Below are 22,276 nucleotides of genomic sequence, written 5' to 3'. Positions count from 1 at the left end.
ATGGTCTACGAGAAGTTGCATCTCATCCCAGTGTGCGCGGTCATATCTGGCCAGCAGCGCTTGAGAATTTGCGATGCGCCACTGGTTGGCTGCCTGTGATGCCACTCTTTTTCCTGCCGCATCAAATTTTCTGCTTTCTTTGTCCGGAGGTGGGGCGTCGCCAGATGTATGGGAATTTGCTCTCTTGCGAGCTGCCCCTACTACTACGGAGTCAGGTGGTAACTGCGAAGTAATAAACACTGGGTCTGTGGGTGGTGGTTTGTATTTCTTATCCACCCTTGGGGTGATGGCTCTTGATTTTACGGGCTCTTCAAAAATTTGTTTTGCGTGCCTTAACATCCCTGGTAGCATTGGGAGACATTGATATTGGCTATGTGTAGCCGAGAGGGTGTTAAATAAAAAATCCTCCTCTATAGGATCGGAATGCAGTTGGACATTGTGGAATTCTGCAGCCCTAGCCACCAGTTGCGAGTATGAGGTACTGTCCTCTGGCGGTGACGGCTTTGTGGGGTATGAATCGGGATCATTGTCCGGCACTGGGGTGTCATATAGGTCCCAAGCGTCTAGATCCTGATTATCTTGACTTATGGTAGTTTGCGCTGGTGAGTGCATTTGTGGCGGTGTTTGTGCCGGCGATGCCTGTTGTGGTGGAGAGGGCGGAGGCGTGACTTTTTTAACCACTTTGGCTTGTGGTTGTGCGTCATCCTTAAGAAGTCCGATCCTTCTTTTCCTTATTATTGGGGGAAGGGTTGATATCTTCCCTGTGTCTTGCTGGATGTACAGTCTCTTTTGTGTGTAGTCTGATTCTACACTTTGGAGCTCTTGTCCAAATCTGTGCATTTGGCCACTTATTCCTTGTTCCTGTGTGTAGGATGAAGGTGTGGAACTTTTCGGCGCCGAGAGAGAATCTTTTTTCGGCTTCGGCACCGACAGAATTTTTGTGGATTTCGGCAGTGTGTCTCGGTGCCGAGGTTTTTCGGTGCCGGCATCTTGTTTTTGCCTCTCGGAGCCGCTATCTCGGCTCCGAGGTTGCTCCATGGCGGTCCCTCGACCGGAGTCGGGTGTCTTCGCTATGGGCGTGCCCTTTCTCGGCGCCTTCGACGGGTCGCCGGTCTTATGGGTCGAGCCATGGCCTGGTGGCAGTGGCGTCCCCTGGGCTTTTGTCTTCTCGATGGTTTTAATTTTCGACGTCTTACTCACTGTTTGTTGCTGTTGTTCGACGTCGGAGTCTCCGGATTCTGATTCCGGAACCGAGAAAGTTTCCTCTTCGTCGTCAAAAAGTTGTTTTGTTGGCATGGACGCCATTTGTAGACGCCTGGCTCTTCGGTCCCGGAGTGTTTTTCTGGACCGGAAGGCTCGACAGGCCTCACAGGTATCCTCCTTGTGCTCGGGGGACAAGCACAAGTTACAGACCAAGTGCTGATCTGTATAAGGATACTTACTGTGACATTTTGGGCAGAAACGAAACGGGGTCCGTTCCATCGGCTTCGATGTCGCACGCGGTCGGGCCGACCAGGCCCCGATGGGGGAATCGAAGCTACCCCAAAGTCTTCCGATGATCGGTGTCGGTGTACCTAACTATCCCGATACCGAACGGAACAATACCGACACTTTCTTCCGAGATTCTGACTAACTTTCCGAACCGAAACACGGAGCGAAAAGGAATACGTCCGAACCCGACAGCGGAAAAAAACAATCTAAGATGGAGTCGACGCCCATGCGCAATGGAGCCGAAGAGGGAGGAGTCCTTCGGTCCAGTGACCAAAAAAGACTTCTTCGAAGAAAAACAACTTGTAATACTCCGAGCCCAACACCAGGCAGCGGACTGTGCTAAACATGTGTATCTGCAGCAACATATGCCATCGAACATCTAGTTTCTAGGTTCAGGGAGAGCCCTTAAATACTAAATTTAAGGGCGTGTTTAGGTCTGGGGGGTTAGTAGCCAATGGCTACTAGCCCTGAGGGTGGGTACACCCTCTTTGTGCCTCCTCCCAAGGGGAGGGGGGCACATCCCTAATCCTATTGGGGGAATCCTCCATCTGCAAGATGGAGGATTTCTAAAAGTTAGAGTCACCTCAGCTCAGGACACCTTAGGGGCTGTCCTGACTGGTCAGTGACTCCTCCTTGTTGCTTTCTTTGTTTCCTCCAGCCTTGGCGCCAAAAGTGGGGGCCGTGGCCGGAGGGGGCGGGCAACTCCACTAAGCTGGAGTGCCCTGCTGTGCTGTGACAAAGGGGTGAGCCTTTGAGGCTCACCGCCAGGTGTTACAGCTCCTGCCTGGGGGAGGTGTTAGCATCTCCACCCAGTGCAGGCTTTGTTACTGGCCTCAGAGTGACAAAGGCACTCTCCCCATGGGGCCAGCAACATGTCTCTAGTGTGGCAGGCTGCTGGAACCAGTCAGCCTACACAGATAGTCGGTTAAGTTTCAGGGAGCACCTCTAAGGTGCCCTCTGTGGTGTATTTTACAATAAAATGTACACTGGCATCAGTGTGCATTTATTGTGCTGAGAAGTTTGATACCAAACTTCCCAGTTTTCAGTGTAGCCATTATGGTGCTGTGGAGTTCGTGTAAAACAGACTCCCAGACCATATACTCTTATGGCTACCCTGCACTTACAATGTCTAAGGTTTTGCTTAGACACTGTAGGGGTACAGTGCTCATGCACTGGTACCCTCACCTATGGTATAGTGCACCCTGCCTTAGGGCTGTAAGGCCTGCTAGAGGGGTGTCTTACCTATACTGCATAGGCAGTGAGAGGCTGGCATGGCACCCTGAGGGGAGTGCCATGTCGACTTACTCATTTTGTTCTCACTAGCACACACAAGCTGGTAAGCAGTGTGTCTGTGCTGAGTGAGGGGTCTCCAGGGTGGCATAACACATGCTGCAGCCCTTAGAGACCTTCCCTGGCATCAGGGCCCTTGGTACCAGAGGTACCAGTTACAAGGGACTTATCTGGATGCCAGGGTGTGCCAATTGTGGAATCAATGGTACATTTTAGGTGACAGAACACTGGTGCTGGGGCCTGGTTAGCAGGGTCCCAGCACACTTCTCAGTCAAGTCAGCATCAGTATCAGGCAAAAAGTGGGGGGTAACTGCAACAGGGAGCCATTTCTTTACAGGTGTCGATGTGCTAGCACTAACCCGGTAGCAAGCGCAAACAAAACCGTCTAATTTTCCGATGGATAACTATCTTTTCCAAACCGAAATACGGAGTGAAGAGGAACACGTCCGAACCCGATGGCAGAAAGAAAACAATCTAAGATGGAGTCGACGCCCATGCGCAATGGAGCCGAAAGGGAGGAGTCCCTCGGTCTCGTGACTCGAAAAGACTTCTTCGAAGAAAAACAACTTGTAACACTCCGAGCCCATCACTAGATGGCAGGATAATGCACAGCATGTGTATCTGCAGCTACACATGCCATCGAACACATATTTACAAATAAAGTACCACAGCAGCTACAGGCTTCCGGGGCGGCGGGAGGGCGCATGTGAATCTACAGCACTACATGCCACGAACCAAGGTCTACTGGGTAAGTAACATTTTCCTTTCAATGGCATTTGTAGCTGCAGATACAAATGCTTGCATAGACTGTAAGAGCAGTCCCGTCCCAAAATAAGTGGTGGCTAGCCTGTAGCAGTTGGAGTAATTTGAAATAGTGTTTGAAGTACTCCCTGTCCAACATTTGCTTGTTGGTGAGATAATATATCCACACAGTAGTGTTTAGTAAATGTGTGTGGTGCGGACCAAGTTGCTGCTTTACATATATCTGCTATTGGTGTATTTCCTAAGAATGCCATTGAACCGCCTTTCTTTCTAGTAGAATGTGCTTTAGGAGTTACTAGTAACTGTCTTTTAGCTTTAAGATAGCAAGTTTGAATACACTTTTCTATCCATCTGTAAGGAAATGCCTCCTTGGCATGGTTACCCCCTGCCTTTTTGCCTTTGCTGATGCTAAGTTTTGATTTGAAAGTGTGCTGAGGTCTGCTAATCAGGCCCCAGCACCAGTGTTCTTTCCCTAACCTGTACTTTTGTTTCCACAATTGGCACACCCTGGCATCCAGGAAAGTCCCTTGTAACTGGTACCCCTGGTACCAAGGGCCCTGATGCCAGGGAAGGTCTCTAAGGGCTGCAGCATATCTTATGCCACCCTGGGGACCCCTCAACTCAGCACAGACACCGCTTGCCAGCTTGTGTGTGCTAGTGGGGATAAAACGACTAAGTCGACATGGCACTCCCCTCAGGGTGCCATGCCAACCTCACACTGCCTACAGGTATAGATAAGTCACCCCTCTAGCAGGCCTTACAGCCCTAAGGCAGGGTGCACTATACCATAGGTGAGGGCATAAGTGCATGAGCACTATGCCCCTACAGTGTCTAAGCAAAACCTTAGACATTGTAAGTGCAGGGTAGCCATAAGAGTATATGGTCTGGGAGTCTGTCATGCACAAACTCCACAGCACCATAAATGGCTACACTGAAAACTGGGAAGTTTAGGATCAAACTTCTCAGCACAATAAATGCACACTGATGCCAGTGTACATTTTATTGTAACATACACCCCAGAGGGCACCTTAGAGGTGCCCCCTGAAACCTTAACCGACTACCCGTGTAGGCTGACTGGTGTGTGGCAGGCTGCTAAAACCAGACATGTTGCTGGCCATATGGGGAGAGTGCCTTTGTCACTCTGTGGCTAGTAACAAAGCCTGTACTGGGAGGAGATGCTTATCACCTCCCCCTGCAGGAACTGCAACACCTGGCGGTGAGCCTCAAAGGCTCACCTCCTTTGTTACAGCACCCCAGGGCACTCCAGCTAGTGGAGTTGCCCGCCCCCTCCGACCACGGCCCCACTTTTGGCGGCAAGGTCGGAGGAGATAATGACAAACACAAGGAGTCACTGGCCAGTCAGGACAGCCCCTAAGGCATCCTGAGCTGAGGTGACTCTGAATTTTAGAAATCCTCCTTCCTGCAGATGGAGGATTCCCCCAATAGGGATAGGAATGTGCCCCCCCTCCCTTCAGGGAGGAGGCACAAAGAGGGTGTAGCCACCCTCAGGGATAGTAGCCATTGACTACTAACTCCCCAGACCTAAACACACCCCTAAATTCAGTATTTAGGGGCTCACCAGAACCTAGGAACTCAGATTCCTGCAACCTAGGAAGAAGAGGACTGCTGAACTGAAAAAACCCTGCAGAGAAGACGGAGACACCAACTGCTTTGGCCATCAGCTCTACTGGCCTGTCTCCCCACTTCTAAAGACACTGCTCCAGCGACGCTTTCCACAGGGACCAACGACCTCTGAAGCCTCAGAGGACTGCCCTGCATCTAGAAGGACCAAGAACTCCCGAGGACAGCCGCTCTGTTCACCAAAGACTGCAACTTTGCAACAAAGAAGCAACTTTGAAACAACACACGTTTCCCGCCAGAAGCATGAGACTTTGCACTCTGCACCCGACGCCCCCGGCTCGACTTGTGGAGAACAAACACCACAGGGAGGACTCTCCGGCTACTACGAGACCGTGAGTAGCCAGAGTTGACCCCCCTGAGCCCCTACAGCGACACCTGCAGAGGGAATTCCGAGGCACCCCCTGACCGCGACTGCCTGCTTCAAAGACCCGACGCCTGGTAAAGACTCTGCATCCGCAGCCCCCAGGACCTGAAGAATCCGACCTTCAGTGCAGGAGCGACCCCCAGGTGGCCCTCTCCCTTGCCCAGGTGGTGGCAACCCCGAGGAGCCCCCCCCCCCCCCCCTTGCCTGCATCGCTGAAGAGACCCCTTGGTCTCCCATTGAATCCTATCGAAAACCCAACACTTGTTTGCACACTGCACCCGGCCGCCCCCGTGCCGCTGAGGGTGTACTTTCTGTGTGGACTTGTGTCCCCCCCCAGTGCCCTACAAAACCCCCCTGGTCTGCCCTCCGAAGACGCGGGTACTTACCTGCTGGCAGACTGGAACCGGGGCAACCCCTTCTCTCCATTGAAGCCTATGTGTTTTGGGCACCTCTTTGACCTCTGCACCTGACCGGCCCTGAGCAGCTGGTGTGGTAACTTTGGGGTTGCTCTGAACCCCCAATCGTGGGCTACTCTGGACCCAAAACTGAGACCTGTAAGTGATTTACTTACCTGCTAAAACTAACAATACTTTACCTCCCCCAGGAACTGTGAAAATTGCACTGTGTCCACTTTTAAAACAGCTATTTGTGTTTTATGTGAAAAGTATATATGCTACTGTGATTATTCAAAGTTCCTAAAGTACTTACCTGCAATACCTTTCAAATGAGATATTACATGTAGAATTTGAACCTGTGGTTCTTAAAATAAACTAAGAAAATATATTTTTCTATAACAAAACCTATTGGCTGGATTTGTCTCTGAGTGTGTGTATGTACAACAAATGCTTAACACTACTCCTTTGATAAGCCTACTGCTCGACCACACTACCACAAAATAGAGCATTAGTATTATCTCTTTTTTCCACTATCTTACCTCTAAGGGGAAGTCTTGGACTCTGTGCATGCTATTCCTTACTTTGAAATAGCACATACAGAGCCAACTTCCTACAGTATCTGATTGTTCAAGATTCTCGGTCCTTCCTCCACCACTTGTTGTGCTCTCTTTTGGAACTCTTTTGGAACTCTTTGGGCAAGTGTTCAATGAAATGTTGCATTTCGCCCCAATGAGCCCTATCATATCTTGCAAGCAGTGCCTGTGAGTTGGCAATGCACCATTAGTTGGCTGCTTGTGCTGCAACCCTTCCCCCCCCCCCACCCCCTGCGTCGAACTTGCGACTCTCCTCGTCTGGAGGTGGTGTGTCTCCTGAGGTGTGTGAGTTCGCTCTCTTGCGAGCTGCCCCTACTACCACAGAGTCTGGTGTTAATTGCTGCATGAGGTACACAGGGTCTGTTGGTGGCGGCTTGTATTTCTTCTCCACCCTTGGAGTTATGGCCCTGCCCTTCACAGGCTCCTGAAACACCTGTTTGGAGTGTTTTAGCATTCCAGGTAGCATAGGGAGACTCTGATACTGGCTATGTGTGGATGATAGTGTGTTAAATAAAAAGTCATCCTCTATAGGCTCTGCGTGCAGGGTGACATTATGAAACGCCGCTGCTCTCGACACCACCTGTGTGTAGGCTGTACTTTCCTCAGGTGGTGACGGTCTCGCTGGATAACAGTCTGGGCTGTTGTCTGATACTGGTGCATCATAAAGATCCCATGCGTCGGGATCGTCCTGACTCATTCCAGTATGAGTTGGGGACTGCATCAGTGGTGGAGTGGCTACTGGCGAATGTTGTGTTGAGCGTGGTGGAGATGGTGGTGGGGTTACTTGTCTGGCCACCTTTGCCTGTGGTTACTTGTCTTTCTCATGGAAGGCAAGTTTTCTTTTCATCCGAATTGGGGGAAGAGTACTGATCTTCCCGGTGTCTTTTTGGATGTGGAGCCTTCTTTGAGTGTAATCTGGCTCCACTGACTCTAGTTCTTGTCCGAATCTATGTCCTTGCATTTGTGAGGACAGTCCCTGTTCCTCTGTGTAGGAACTTGCTTTCGGTTCCGAGGCCGGCTGTTTCGGTATAGAAACTTTTTCGGCAGTCTTTTTCGGCTCAGACGATACTTTTGAAATTTTCGGCGTCCCGGTCTCTCGGTGCTGACTCGTTTCGGTGCCGAACTTGCTCTGACCCGCTGTCTCTGGGTCGAGTCTGCTCTGTGCCGGTATCTCGACCGGAGTCGGATGCCCTCGACACATGCGTGCTGTAGGAAGTTGGCTCTGTATGTGCTATTTCAAAGTAAGGAATAGCATGCACAGAGTCCAAGGGTTCCCCTTAGAGGTAAAATAGTGGTAAAAATAGATAATACTAATGCTCTATTTTGTGGTAGTGTGGTCGAGCAGTAGGCTTATCCAAGGAGTAGTGTTAAGCATTTGTTGTACATACACATAGACAATAAATGAGGTACACACACTCAGAGACAAATCCAGCCAATAGGTTTTTGTATAGAAAAATATCTTTTCTTAGTTTATTTTAAGAACCACAGGTTCAAATTCTACATGTAATATCTCATTCGAAAGGTATTGCAGGTAAGTACTTTAGGAACTTCAAATCATAAAAATTGCATGTATACTTTTCAAGTTATTCACAAATAGCTGTTTTAAAAGTGGACACTTAGAGCAATTTTCACAGTTCCTGGGGGAGGTAAGTTTTTGTTAGTTTTACCAGGTAAGTAGGACACTTACAGGGCTCAGTTCTTGGTCCAAGGTAGCCCACCGTTGGGGGTTCAGAGCAACCCCAAAGTCACCACACCAGCAGCTCAGGGCCGGTCAGGTGCAGAGTTCAAAGTGGTGCCCAAAACACATAGGCTAGAATGGAGAGAAGGGGGTGCCCCGGTTCCGGTCTGCTTGCAGGTAAGTACCCGCGTCTTCGGAGGGCAGACCAGAGGGGTTTTGTAGGGCACCGGGGGGGACACAAGCCCACACAGAAATTTCACCCTCAGCAGCGCGGGGGCGGCCGGGTGCAGTGTAGAAACCAGCGTCGGGTTCGCAATGTTAGTCTATGAGAGATCTCGGGATCTCTTCAGCGCTGCAGGCAGGCAAGGGGGGGGTTCCTCGGGGAAACCTCCACTTGGGCAAGGGAGAGGGACTCCTGGGGGTCACTTATCCAGTGAAAGTCCGGTCCTTCAGGTCCTGGGGGCTGCGGGTGCAGGGTCTCTCCCAGGCGTCGGGACTTTGGATTCAAAGAGTCGCGGTCAGGGGAAGCCTCGGGATTCCCTCTGCAGGCGGCGCTGTGGGGGCTCAGGGGGGACAGGTTTTGGTACTCACAGTATCAGAGTAGTCCTGGGGTCCCTCCTGAGGTGTTGGGTCTCCACCAGCCGAGTCGGGGTCGCCGGGTGCAGTGTTGCAAGTCTCACGCTTCTTGCGGGGAGCTTGCAGGGTTCTTTCAAGGCTGCTGGAAACAAAGTTGCAGCCTTTCTTGGAGCAGGTCCGCTGTCCTCGGGAGTTTCTTGTCTTTTCGAAGCAGGGGCAGTCCTCAGAGAATGTCGAGGTCGCTGGTCCCTTTGGAAGGCGTCGCTGGAGCAGGATCTTTGGAAGGCAGGAGACAGGCCGGTGAGTTTCTGGAGCCAAGGCAGTTGTCGTCTTCTGGTCTTCCTCTGCAGGGGTTTTCAGCTAGGCAGTCCTTCTTCTTGTAGTTGCAGGAATCTAATTTTCTAGGGTTCAGGGTAGCCCTTAAATACTAAATTTAAGGGCGTGTTTAGGTCTGGGGGGTTAGTAGCCAATGGCTACTAGCCCTGAGGGTGGGTACACCCTCTTTGTGCCTCCTCCCAAGGGGAGGGGGTCACAATCCTAACCCTATTGGGGGAATCCTCCATCTGCAAGATGGAGGATTTCTAAAAGTCAGAGTCACCTCAGCTCAGGACACCTTAGGGGCTGTCCTGACTGGCCAGTGACTCCTCCTTGTTGCTTTCTTTGTTCCCTCCAGCCTTGCCGCCAAAAGTGGGGGCCGTGGCCGGAGGGGGTGGGCAACTCCACTAAGCTGGAGTGCCCTGCTGGGCTGTGACAAAGGGGTGAGCCTTTGAGGCTCACCGCCAGGTGTTACAGCTCCTGCCTGGGGGAGGTGTTAGCATCTCCACCCAGTGCAGGCTTTGTTACTGGCCTCAGAGTGACAAAGGCACTCTCCCCATGGGGCCAGCAACATGTCTCTGGTGTGGCAGGCTGCTGGAACTAGTCAGCCTACACAGACAGTCGGTTAAGTTTCAGGGGGCACCTCTAAGGTGCCCTCTGGGGAGTGTTTTGCAATAAAATGTACACTGGCATCAGTGTGCATTTATTGTGCTGAGAAGTTTGATACCAAACTTCCCAGTTTTCAGTGTAGCCATTATGGTGCTGTGGAGTTCGTGTAAAACAGACTCCCAGACCATATAATCTTATGGCTACCCTGCACTTACAATGTCTAAGGTTTTGTTTAGACACTGTAGGGGCACAGTGCTCATGCACTGGTACCCTCACCTATGGTATAGTGCACCCTGCCTTAGGGCTGTAAGGCCTGCTAGAGGGGTGTCTTACCTATACTGCATAGGCAGTGAGAGGCTGGCATGGCACCCTGAGGGGAGTGCCATGTCGACTTACTCATTTTGTTCTCACTAGCACACACAGGCTTGTAAGCAGTGTGTCTGTGCTGAGTGAGGGGTCTCTAGGGTGGCATAAGACATGCTGCAGCCCTTAGAGACCTTCCTTGGCATCAGGGCCCTTGGTACTAGAAGTACCAGTTACAAGGGACTTATCTGAATGCCAGGGTGTGCCAATTGTGGATACAATGGTACATTTTAGGTGAAGGAACACTGGTGCTGGGGCCTGGTTAGCAGGGTCCCAGCACTCTTCTCAGTCAAGTCAGCATCAGTATCAGGCAAAAAGTGGGGGGTAACTGCAACAGGGAGCCATTTCTTTACACGTGCCCTTTCTCAGTGCTGATGGTCAGTCACCTATTTCTTGGGTTAAGCCATGGCCTGCCGGCGGTGGCGTCCCCTGGGCTTTACTGGTCTTTGCGTGAGTTTTGTGTGTCGACGTCTTACTCACGGTTTTCGGCATCTGTTCGGGATCAACCTCGTCCGAGTCCTCTATGGAGAAGGTTTCTTCTTCCTCCTCCAAGTGTTTTTGTCCTGTCGGCGCCGACGCCATTTGTAGTCTTCTCGCTCTTCGGTCTCTTAACGTCTTCCTTGACCGAAACGCTCGACAGGCTTCACAAGTATCTTCTTTGTGTTCTGGAGAAAAACACAAGTTACAGACCAGGTGCTGATCTGTATAAGGATACTTGTTGTGACATTTGGGGCAGAAGCGGAATGGGGTCCGTTCCATTAGCCTTGAAGATGCACGTGGTCGGGCCGACCAGGCCCCGCCGGGGAATCGAAAACCCCGAAGGGCCACCGGAGCTCTTCAAAATTCGGTGTCGATCTGTTGTAACTAACCCGATACCGAACGCAACAATACCGTCGAATTTTCTGAGATTCTAACTATCTTTCCGAACGGAAACACGGAGCGAAAAGGAACACGTCCGAACCTGATGGCGGAAAGATAACAATCTAAGATGGAGTCGACGCCCATGCGCAATGGAGCCAAAAGGGGAGGAGTCCCTCGATCTTGCGACTCAAAAAGACTTTTTCGAAGAAAAACAACTTGTAACACTCCGAGCCCAACACTAGATGGCGGGATATGCACAGCATGTGTATCTGCAGCTACACATGCCATCGAACAGTTGTTTACAAAAATAATGTGTTTTTCTTATGGCAACACTAGATGTTCAGATTATGGACAAAGTATGAATCACTAAGTCATAAGCTGCAAATATTCATGCCTTGCATCAATAGATGTGGCAAAACCATCTAGAACTAAATCCACTTTAAAACAGAGATCCTTACCTTGGATCTGCATACCATCTTTTCAATACTAAACACCAACAATTTTCTACTACCTTTCCTTAGGTGCCACATCAAAAAATCTGAATCCTCTTCTACAACTAGTTATCCTTCTCACCTGGCATTATAACTCTAAAACAGCTGTGCTGGTTCAGTTTAAAAACACTAGATATCGAACACCCTTCAAAAGTCACTGTCACAATGGCATCCGTCAAATCCAGACTGGAGTTTTCTAACAGCCTGCCTACATATGACTTATAATGATAAGTGGGTATTCCAATGGCTGCCAATCAGGTCAAGTGCATGATATAACTTGTGCATTTCATCAGGTATTCCATATAAAATTGCAGTCAATGCCAACATTACGATCACCGTGCGTACCCACTTCATTACTCTTTAAAATTTCTAAATTTGTGTGAAACAAATCAAGTCCGTCTTAGCAGAATAGTTTAAGGTCATCACATACACATAGCAACAGTGCACCAAACAAACTTTACCAACAGTGTACAATACAGGCATGAGGCACTTTTAAACAGCTTGGGGCAAGATAGTATTCAAAAGCAGAATGCTGAACTTAACAGTGCAACACGGCAAACCCAAAAATGTGATGAATCATGATCTCAGATTCCAGAAACACAAGAACACTAAAGGGGACCCAGGGAGAAGACGTTAGTACTGTGCACAGATGCATTCATACAACAATTTGAAAAAAACTTGAAAGTAAAACACAAGCCTACCTCTTCTTCAGGTTTCACTTTAAATTTCCCATCACTAACAGGAAAGCCACTGCCAAATTCCTTTGAAGCAATATCCGCTCCATATTCAACAGTGACATCTTCTTCAATGGTACTAACCAGCCGCCAAAACTCTTTCTCCACAAGTTCAGTAGGAACCATCTGTGAAAGAAAAAGGAGAAAAAAAAACTAAAATTCTGGATGAATGATCAGTCCTAATCTAATGGGCATAAGAGTACCATAGGTACTTGGGGAATGTCTGGAATACTGGTTAATGCCTTGGCGAAGAACTGCGGTTCACAAGTTTTGGTAATAATCACATTCGGCATGTTTTGCGGAAAAATTTAAATATGCTGGAATGCAGCGTAATAAACAAGTACTTAAAAGTTATACACACAGAGACAAAAACCTATCACATGGTACCATAAAAGGGAGAATTTGCTTAGTTTTCTGCAAACACAACAATTTTTTCTTATGATAGGATAGGATAGAAGATCAAGCTCCAGGAATGTTGAAGGTGTCAAGTTCAGGCGCTACATCAACACGAACAAACCCAAAGGTAGAGAAAAACAATCTAACAACAGAGCAGATGCCCATGCACAGTCAAACTACGGACAGAATACCCTACCTACCTGGTCACTAGAAAGACTTATTTGAATTAAAACTAGGCTAGAATATATTTGCAAAACTTCTCCTATTCTATTTGTAGGAATGCAGTTTAAAGGAAAATTTGATACCCACAGGACAAGGTGGTGTAAGAATCATTCAGTTTAAGATTGTGGGCAAATGTTCAGAAGTCAGAGCCTAATCAAAGGAACTGCACCATGCTTTGTTGACTTCTGAACAGCCTTTGACAAAGTGGGTAAGGGTCACCTTTGATATAAGCCAGTTGACTGAGGGAATACTGCACGGTCTACTCTCCCTAATACAATAACTGTATACATCAAATTGGACACAGGCATAACTTCGCAACCAGGGAATCGAAGAAGATTCCAGAATAAAATGGCTTGCATCAAGGAGGTGTTCTTGCACCCAATTTGTTTAGCCTTTTCGTAGTAGATCTTCCCTCCACACTTAAAACCACTCATTCCTTCTCGCCAATAACATGGAACACCCACATATAGTGTCTACTCTACACTTTTTAGCAAATTATCTTTGATTTTTACAGAGCTAGTGTTACAGGGAAAATGTGATGCTCCTCTAAAATATTGCAAAAATAAGTTGAAAGTAAATACTGATAAAATAAAGAACGGTAAATGGCAAAAGGCAACTAAATTTCAAACGCTTTTTATAAATAAAAAATAAAAAAAAGAACATAGGAGGTCAAAAGTTGTAAATATTTAGGTCTCCTCTATTGAGACAACTTACAACGGACAGATAGCTTTCAATTGTTGAAAATAATAACCTCAGTTTTAATAGGGGCACTTATAAAGTTCAATAAGAAATTAAGGGTATTCCCGGACTCAGTTTCTGACTGCTTCCTCATGAAAAATGACCCCAGCGGTATTCCATGGAGCTGAAATTTTAAACATGAACTCAAAATTATCCTAAGGAAAGCTTGAAAGGGCAGTACTAAATAGAGTATTACTTATTCCTAAAACGCTTACGCTACAGTCTATTAGGAGTGAATTCACTGGCTGGATTATTTTTTTAATAAACTCACAAGACCAAAGCTCAGCTAAAGTATCTTACCTTTGCTGGCGAAAGCCATTGGCCTGTGAGATCTTGTGCTGCTACTCTGTTGAAAAAAATAAAGTAGTACAAAGGAAAATTCATAACCATTGGTGATATAAAATCATGGGAGCCATTTCCTGGCAAAATTAAGTTTAAAAAAATCTGCTGCCAAATATGGTACAATTATGATTTTAAATACCTGCATACAAAGCCTTCAACTGCCTTAGTTTGAGAAATATTAGTAGGTGAGGAAATGGTCTCCAGGTACAGAACTGCAGATAAATGATTTATAACAAGAGATCATAAGATTTAGAACTGGTTGTAATCTTATCCGCTAAAAGGCGTATTTTAATGAAGAAACAGAAGAGAACAATAGTGTGTCAGTTTACTTAGTGTAGGAAACTGGACCTCTTTGCAGATGTCCCCCTACTTCTTGCATCCTTTACAATTACTAGATTCTGGTTTTCGACTGACCGCGCACAGAGGCCTGCTAATCAGACCTCTGTGACGGTGCTCTTTCCCCTAAAACGAGTAAAGTCTTACTGTAACCCAACTGGAATGGACTCTAGCACCCCTGTAAGCTTCTAGTAAACTGAACTCTCATACCTATGGCAAGGGTACTAAAGAGGGTCCCTAAGGGCGGAAGCATGTCTTATGTCACCCTACGGGACCTACACACAAAACTACACACTGACTGCCATTGCAGGCTGCGTGACATGGTGCAAACCATGTTTGAAAACATAACATGGCACACTCCGGTGTGCCATGCCAAAGACAAAGCATGGGCTATATGTAAGTCACCACTACAGCAGAGGCCTTGGGGACCAAGGCAGGGTTCATTGCAGCACGTGACCTAGTTGGCACTGGTGGTTCAGTTCATCTCTGGTCAGAAACTGCGTGTGCAGTGGTAACTTCAGGTGTCTGGTTTTGGCGGTTGCAGAGCCTTTTTGGAATTTGCAGAAGAACAGGTCCTCTGTTCATGAGAAGTCTTGAGTCTTTATTGGAGGCAGGCAATCTTTCCATAGTAACAGCTGCAGGACAAGTCGACTTTGGTTCAGATTCCAATGAGCTATGAGGACAGGCCGGGGGGATAGGTAGCAGGTCAGCTGCATTTTTTTCTCCTCTTCTGCTTTCGCAGCTCTTCAGTGTCCTTGGTCTTCTTAGATCATCAAGATCTGCTTCTCTGGTGCCAGGGGCACCCCTAAATACTGAATTTAGGGGCGTTCGGGGTGTGCGTGGTAGTAGCCAATGAGCTACTGACCCTTGGGGTCACTATACCTCCCGCCATATGACCACTTCCTGTGGGAGGTAGGCATAACTCTCTCCCAGAATTTCTAGGTATGCCATAACAAAGACGGCTACCTTTGAAATTTCATGTCTACCTCGCAGTACCCCCACCTTAAGAGGGGTAGTAGCCTGGAGGTGGCATGCCTACCTGACTAGCTAATTTTCCCGCATGTCCAGGTGCCAAGTGGGCTCTGGACAGGAGGGGTGGCTTCCTCTACTTTAAGGAGAGCCAGATACGCATTTTAAAGGCTTGCCACCTTAGGAAGGCTAATCAGCAGGTAATCTGGGGGTCAAAGGTGGGGGTGCAGGGTTATGGGGTTCCACCCTTGTAAGGAAATGCCTCCTTGGCATGGTTGCCCCCTGACTTTTTGCCTTTGCTGATGCTATGTTTACAATTGAAAGTGTGCTGAGGCCTGCTAACCAGGCCCCAGCACCAGTGTTCTTTCCCTAACCTGTACTTTTGTATCCACAATTGGCAGACCCTGGCATCCAGATAAGTCCCTTGTAACTGGTACTTCTAGTACCAAGGGCCCTGATGCCAAGGAAGGTCTCTAAGGGCTGCAGCATGTCTTATGCCACCCTGGAGACCTCTCACTCAGCACAGACACACTGCTTGCCAGCTTGTGTGTGCTAGTGAGAACAAAACGAGTAAGTCGACATGGCACTCCCCTCAGGGTGCCATGCCAACCTCTCACTGCCTATGCAAGTATAGGTCAGCCACCCCTCTAGCAGGCCTTACAGCCCTAAGGCAGGGTGCACTATACCATAGGTGAGGGTACCAGTGCATGAGCATGGTACCCCTACAGTGTCTAAACAAAACCTTAGACATTGTAAGTGCAGGGTAGCCATAAGAGTATATGGTCTGGGAGTCTGTTTTGCAGGAACTCCACAGCACCATAATGGCTACACTGAAAACTGAGAAGTTTGGTATCAAACTTCTCAGCACAATAAATGCACACTGATGCCAGTGTACATTTTATTGCAAAATACACCCCAGAGGGCACCTTAGAGGTGCCCCCTGAAACTTAACCGACTGTCTGTGTAGGCTGACTAGTTCCAGCAGCCTGCCACACTAGAGACATGTTGCTGGCCCCATGGGGAGAGTGCCTTTGTCACTCTGAGGCCAGTAACAAAGCCTGCACTGGGTGGAGATGCTAACACCTCCCCCAGGCAGGAGCTGTAACACCTGGCGGTGAGCCTCAAAGGCTCACCCCTTTGTCACAGCCCAGCAGGGCACTCCAGCTTAGTGGAGTTGCCCGCCCCCTCCGGCCACGGCCCCCACTTTTGGCGGCAAGGCTGGAGGGAACAAAGAAAGCAACAAGGAGGAGTCACTGGCCAGTCAGGACAGCCCCTAAGGTGTCCTGAGCTGAGGTGACTAACTTTTAGAAATCCTCCATCTTGCAGATGGAGGATTCCCCCAATAGGGTTAGGATTGTGACCCCCTCCCCTTGGGAGGAGGCACAAAGAGGGTGTACCCACCCTCCGGGCTAGTAGCCATTGGCTACTAACCCCCCAGACCTAAACACGCCCTTAAATTTAGTATTTAAGGGCTACCCTGAACCCTAGAAAATTAGATTCCTGCAACAACAAGAAGAAGGACTGCCTAGCTGAAAACCCCTGCAGAGGAAGACCAGAAGACAACAACTGCCTTGGCTCCAGAAACTCACCGGCCTGTCTCCTGCCTTCCAAAGAACTCTGCTCCAGCGACGCCTTCCAAAGGGACCAGCGACCTCTGCATCCTCTGAGGACTGCCCTGCTTCGACGACGACAAGAAACTCCCGAGGACAGCGGACCTGCTCCAAAAAGACTGCAACTTTATCCAAAGGAGCAGCTTTAAAGAACCCTACAATCTCCCCGCAAGAAGCGTGAGACTTGCAACACTGCACCCGGCGACCCCGACTCGGCTGGTGGAGAACCAACACCTCAGGGAGGACCCCCGGACTACTCTACGACTGAGTACCAAAACCTGTCCCCCCTGAGCCCCCACAGCGCCGCCTGCAGAGGGAATCCCGAGGCTTCCCCTGACCGCGACTCTCTGAAACCTAAGTCCCGACGCCTGGAAAAGACCCTGCACCCGCAGCCCCCAGGACTTGAAGGACCGGACTTTCACTGCAGAAGTGACCCCCAGGAGTCCCTCTCCCTTGCCCAAGTGGAGGTTTCCCCGAGGAAGCCCCCCCTTGCCTGCCTGCAGCGCTGAAGAGATCCCTTGATCTCTCATTGACTTCCATTGCGAACCCGACGCTTGTTCTAACACTGCACCCGGCCGCCCCCGTGCCGCTGAGGGTGAAATTTCTGTGTGGGCTTGTGTCCCCCCCGGTGCCCTACAAAACCCCCCTGGTCTGCCCTCCGAAGACGCGGGTACTTACCTGCTGGCAGACTGGAACCGGGGCACCCCCTTCTCTCCATTGAAGCCTATGCGTTTTGGGCACCACTTTGAACTCTGCACCTGACCGGCCCTGAGCTGCTGGTGTGGTAACTTTGGGGTTGCTCTGAACCCCCAACGGTGGGCTACCTTGGACCAAGTACTGAACCCTGTAAGTGTCGTACTTACCTGGTAAAACTAACAAAAACTTACCTCCCCCAGGAACTGTGAAAATTGCACTAAGTGTCCACTTTTAAAATAGCTATTTGTGAATAACTTGAACAGTATACATGCAATTGAAATGATTCAAAGTTCCTAATGTACTTACCTGCAATACCTTTCAAACAAGATATTACATGTTAAATTTGAACCTGTGGTTCTTAAAATAAACTAAGAAAAGATATTTTTCTATAACAAAACCTATTGACTGGATTTGTCTCTGAGTGTGTGTACCTCATTTATTGTCTATGTGTATGTACAACAAATGCTTAACACTACTCCTTGGATAAGCCTACTGCTCGACCACACTACCACAAAATAGAGCATTAGTATTATCTCTTTTTACCACTATTTTACCTCTAAGGGGAACCCTTGGACTCTGTGCATGCTATTCCTTACTTTGAAATAGCACATACAGAGCCAACTTCCTACAACCCTCTTCTGGACCCAGCTTTTATTCTGGGCCTCCTGAGAGTAGACGTGTAAAAGGTTGGTTCAGTTTATGGAGTACACCTATAGTGTGGCACCCTATACCAACTCCAGACAACCCTTAGTGAAAGTGTTTTGGTGCCTAGATAATTAAAGCTCTCTAGGGGTAGCTGTGGACAGCAGCTCAGGCTTATCAGGAGGAGTGTAAAGCACCTACAATAACACAATTGTCAGTCAGTGATTTTCACACAAGAAAGAACCACACGAGTTGTTCCAAAAATAAAAGTATTCTTTATAGTACTATCCTAACGTTGATACATCTCCACTTGGAGTTATCTACACACAAGAAATATTCTTAGTACCGCACAGTAAAAGAATAAGAATACATAGAACCCTAGAGGGGGGGGGGGATCCTCTTCTCTTCTTGTTTTGCAGTTTAGACATCTTCCCCACCTGTTTGTCCTGTTCTCATTTCTGAGGAGGTGGATGGGTCGCATGTTAATCCAGAAAACTCTTCAGGGTGCAAAACTGCTCCCACTGGTAAGTAACCATTTTGTTTTGCAGCATGTATTCTTTTCTGGATTCACATGCGATGCATAAGATTGTGTAGGGGTTTTTGGGTTGTTTGTGATGAAATGGTAAACAGGTGCTGTAGTACCTTCTGTTCCACTCGGGCTTCTTTATGCATTTGGATGTCCACACAGTAATGTTTTGTGAATGTGTGTGGAAATGCTCATGTTGCTACTGCGCGGATAGTGTCTATGGGCACATTTGCCATGAACGCTAGTGCTGCTCCCTTTTTCGTTGTTGAGTGCTATTGGTTGGTGAGGTAGGTGATTCCCAACTGATGCATAGCATGTTTGGATTGTCTCCACAACCCAACATGCGATTGTCCCTTTTGTGGTGGAGGATCCCTTGCTGGATTTGGCATATGAAACAAACTGTTGGTTCCCTTTAAGTAACTGCTTGGTCTCCTTCAGGTTGTATATTAGTGCCCTCCTTACGTCAAGGGTATGTAATTTTTTTTTCAATTCTGTTTGTGGGTTCTTAAAGAATAATGGCAATTGGATGGTCTGGTTGACGTGCTCACCACTTTAGGTAAGAATTGGGGGTTTGTTGCGAGAACAGTATTGCATAAGCTTTGCATGTCTCCTAGATAAGTCTTGGCTGCTCATCTACAACTACCTCTAGAAAGCCCTGACTTCCTAGACACTGCTTACACTTCACTAATAGGTGATACCTGGAGCTGGAATAAGGTGATATATCACCATCACCATATCACTTCCTACATTGGTGGTGCAGCGGTGGGATAAGACACTTGCAGTTGCCTTACCACTTTGTCACCGGTCACTTTCCAAAGGAAGGACCATTACTTCAGGCTGACCAGGACAATACAGGCAGCCAGGAGGAGGAAGTAGGAACTGACCCTCCAGTCCTGGACAGGGTAGATTTAGGCTACACTGGGGAGGGTCAGGAAGAACCTGGGGAACACCACAGTCCTGTTCAAAGCACTGCAGGTACGGGGGGGTCATTTCAGTAGCCCCACCTTTACACCTAGAGGTTTATTCGGAGAGTCCCCAGGAAGGGGGGTGGTAGGGGGAAGGTAATTTCAGTAGGCCCAACTTAACACCTAGAGGTTGGTTCAGAGAGTCCCCAGGAGGAAGGATAGGTCCTCATCTTTCAACACCCAGTCTCCTCCGTATCGGAGTGGACCCACTACTCCAACTCAGGGGATGTTTCCTTAGATAGGGAATTTAAGAAACTGAGATTGGAGGAGACCAAGCTGAGGTTGCACCAGCAACAGCTAGCCCCAGACAGAGAGGCCTTAGCAGTGGAAAGAGAGACACAAGGTTTGGGGTTAATTCACCAAGGTGGCAGAAGGCTTAGCTTCAGGGACACCAGGGTCACGGAGGACTCCTATGATTCTTGGAACCTGAGCAAGATAGTCCCACCTTACAAGGCAGGAGATGGTATTTATGAATGGTTTACTTCTTTGGAGAGGGCCTGTAAAGTACAGAAGGTCCCCCAAAGACTATGGCCAGCAATTGTATGGCTCTCTTTCTCCAACAAAGGCAGAGACAAACTCCTCACGGTCAGAGATGAAGATGCAGACAATTATACAGCTTTAAAAGGTGCACTGTTAGATTGTTTTGGCTTGACCACTGAACAATACAGATTTAAGTTCAGGGAAATCCTCAAGGAGTCCTCCTGTGATTGGGCAGACTGTGTGGACTGCTCAGTTAAAGCTCTGGAAGGCTGGGTGCATGGGAGCAAAGTGGGTGACTACCAGGACTTCTAAACTCCTCTGGGGTGGGAATATATCCTCTTCCTCAAAATTTAAGAAACCTTGGTGCTACATGTGTGTGCATAAAAGTCATAGGGCAGGGTATAACTCCTGCCCTAAGGCACCAAGCTCCCTCCCCCCCCCCCACCACAAGTAACACCACTTCTACTCCTATTGCCCCTAGCAACAGCAACAGCTGTCAGTCCAAACGTGTAACTGGGCTTACCTTGGGGACTGTAGTGGACTCTGGGCTAATCAGGGAGACCACTGAGGCCGTGTTGGTCTCTCCTGGGGGCATTAACTTTGCCACCCTAGCTGCCTGTCCCCTTAATATGGACAAGTACAGGCAGCATCCCTTAATAAATGGTGTTAAGGCTGAGGACTACAGGGACACAGGTGCCAGTGTCATTATGTTGACAGAAAAACTGGTGTCACCCAAGTAACACCTACTTGATCACACATACCAAGTAACTGATGGTCACAATAACACTTTGTGCCTCACCATCGCAGTTACTGACGTTAGCTTGGGACAGTAGGGGATTACTGGTCCTAAAAAGGTTGTAGTGTCCTCTGATCTACCTGTAGAATGTCTGCTAGGTAATGTCTTGGAGACTTCCGCTGAAGTGAAATTGGAGGCCCATGAAGCAGAGCTGGGCATCCCTGGACATATCTTTGCCCTTTCCGGAGTTGAGGTCAAGAAACAGAGAACAGGAAAGCCTGGAGCCAGGAACAATGGTCCAGGAGGCTCCTAAACAGAAGAACAGAAAGGGTAAAAAGATACCCCCTGATCCAGTCTCCAGTGAAGATTCAACTCCTGAAGAATCTACTCCCTGGGTGGAACCTATACCAGAGGAGCTCAAATCTGAGACCGCTGTGCTCTTGGATGCAGGGTGGCCCACCAAGGAGGAACTCCACATAGAACAGAAAACCTATCCCACACTGGAAGGCTTAAGGCAGCAAGCTGCAGCACAAAAGGCAGGGGATGTCTGTGGTACCCATAGCATGTACTGGGATAACAGCCTCCTGTACTCAGAAGCAAGGGACCCTAAACCTGGAGCCACTTGTCATTCCTCAAGTTCAGGGAGTTCCTGTTAACTCTTGCACATGACATTCCCCTTGCAGGCCACTTGGGGAAGAGCAAGACTTGGGACAGGCTTGTCCCTCACTTTCACTGGCCCTACATGTCTGAAGACACTAAGGAGTTTTGTCGCTCCTGTGTCACTTGCCAAGCAAGTTGCAAGACAGGTGGCACTCCAAAAGCCCCTTTAATTTCACTATCAGTGGTTGGGGTGGCCTTTGAGAGGGTTGGAGGGGATACTGTTGCCCCCCTGGACCCTCCATTAACCTCTGGACAGATTTATAATGGCGGTGGTGGACCATGCCACCTGGTATCCAGAGGCCATTCCTCTTAGGATGACTACAGCTCCTGCAATGGCCAAAGCCTTCCTGGGAATTTTCTCAAGGGTGGGTTTTCCTAAAGAGGAGGTATCAGACAGAGATGCAAACTTCATGGCTGCCTACCTCAAAACCCATGTGGAAGGAGTGTGGCGTCACTTATAAATTCGCCACCTCTTACCACCCACAAACCAGTGGGTGGTGTTTAATAAAACCCTCAAAGGCATGATGGTGGGACTCTCAGAGAAACTCAGAAATAGGTGGGATGTGCTATTAGCTTGCCTCTTCTTTGCCTATAGGGAAGTTCCCCAAAAGGGAGTTGGCTACAGCCCGTCTGAACTTTTGTTTGGACACCCTGTTAGGCACCCCCTTGCTCTTGTGAAAGAAGGCTGGGAGCAACCTCTCAAGCCTCCAAAACAGGACATTGTGGACTACGTATTAGGCCTCAGATCTAGGATGGCCAAATACATGAAGAGGGCTTCCAAAAATCTCCAGGCCA

The 22,276-nt window shown here is 48.6% G+C and overlaps 1 protein-coding gene across 4 annotated transcripts in view; it reads right to left on the bottom strand.

Moving 5' to 3' along the window:
- Positions 1 to 22,276, bottom strand: part of KDM5B (lysine demethylase 5B) — a 768,574-nt gene that overhangs the window by 553,764 nt on the left and 192,534 nt on the right. For all 4 annotated transcript variants that reach the window (XM_069239028.1, XM_069239026.1, XM_069239029.1 and 1 more), the window contains one exon: positions 12,131 to 12,289. In XM_069239028.1, the coding sequence (XP_069095129.1) occupies positions 12,131 to 12,289 (159 nt within the window). The remainder of the gene's footprint in view (positions 1 to 12,130; positions 12,290 to 22,276) is intronic.

Source organism: Pleurodeles waltl, chromosome 6 (assembly GCF_031143425.1).
Source record: "Pleurodeles waltl isolate 20211129_DDA chromosome 6, aPleWal1.hap1.20221129, whole genome shotgun sequence".
NCBI lineage: Eukaryota > Metazoa > Chordata > Amphibia > Caudata > Salamandridae > Pleurodeles > Pleurodeles waltl.
Note: the sequence above shows the minus strand (reverse complement) of the source record. Positions and strands in the feature narration are given on the sequence as shown.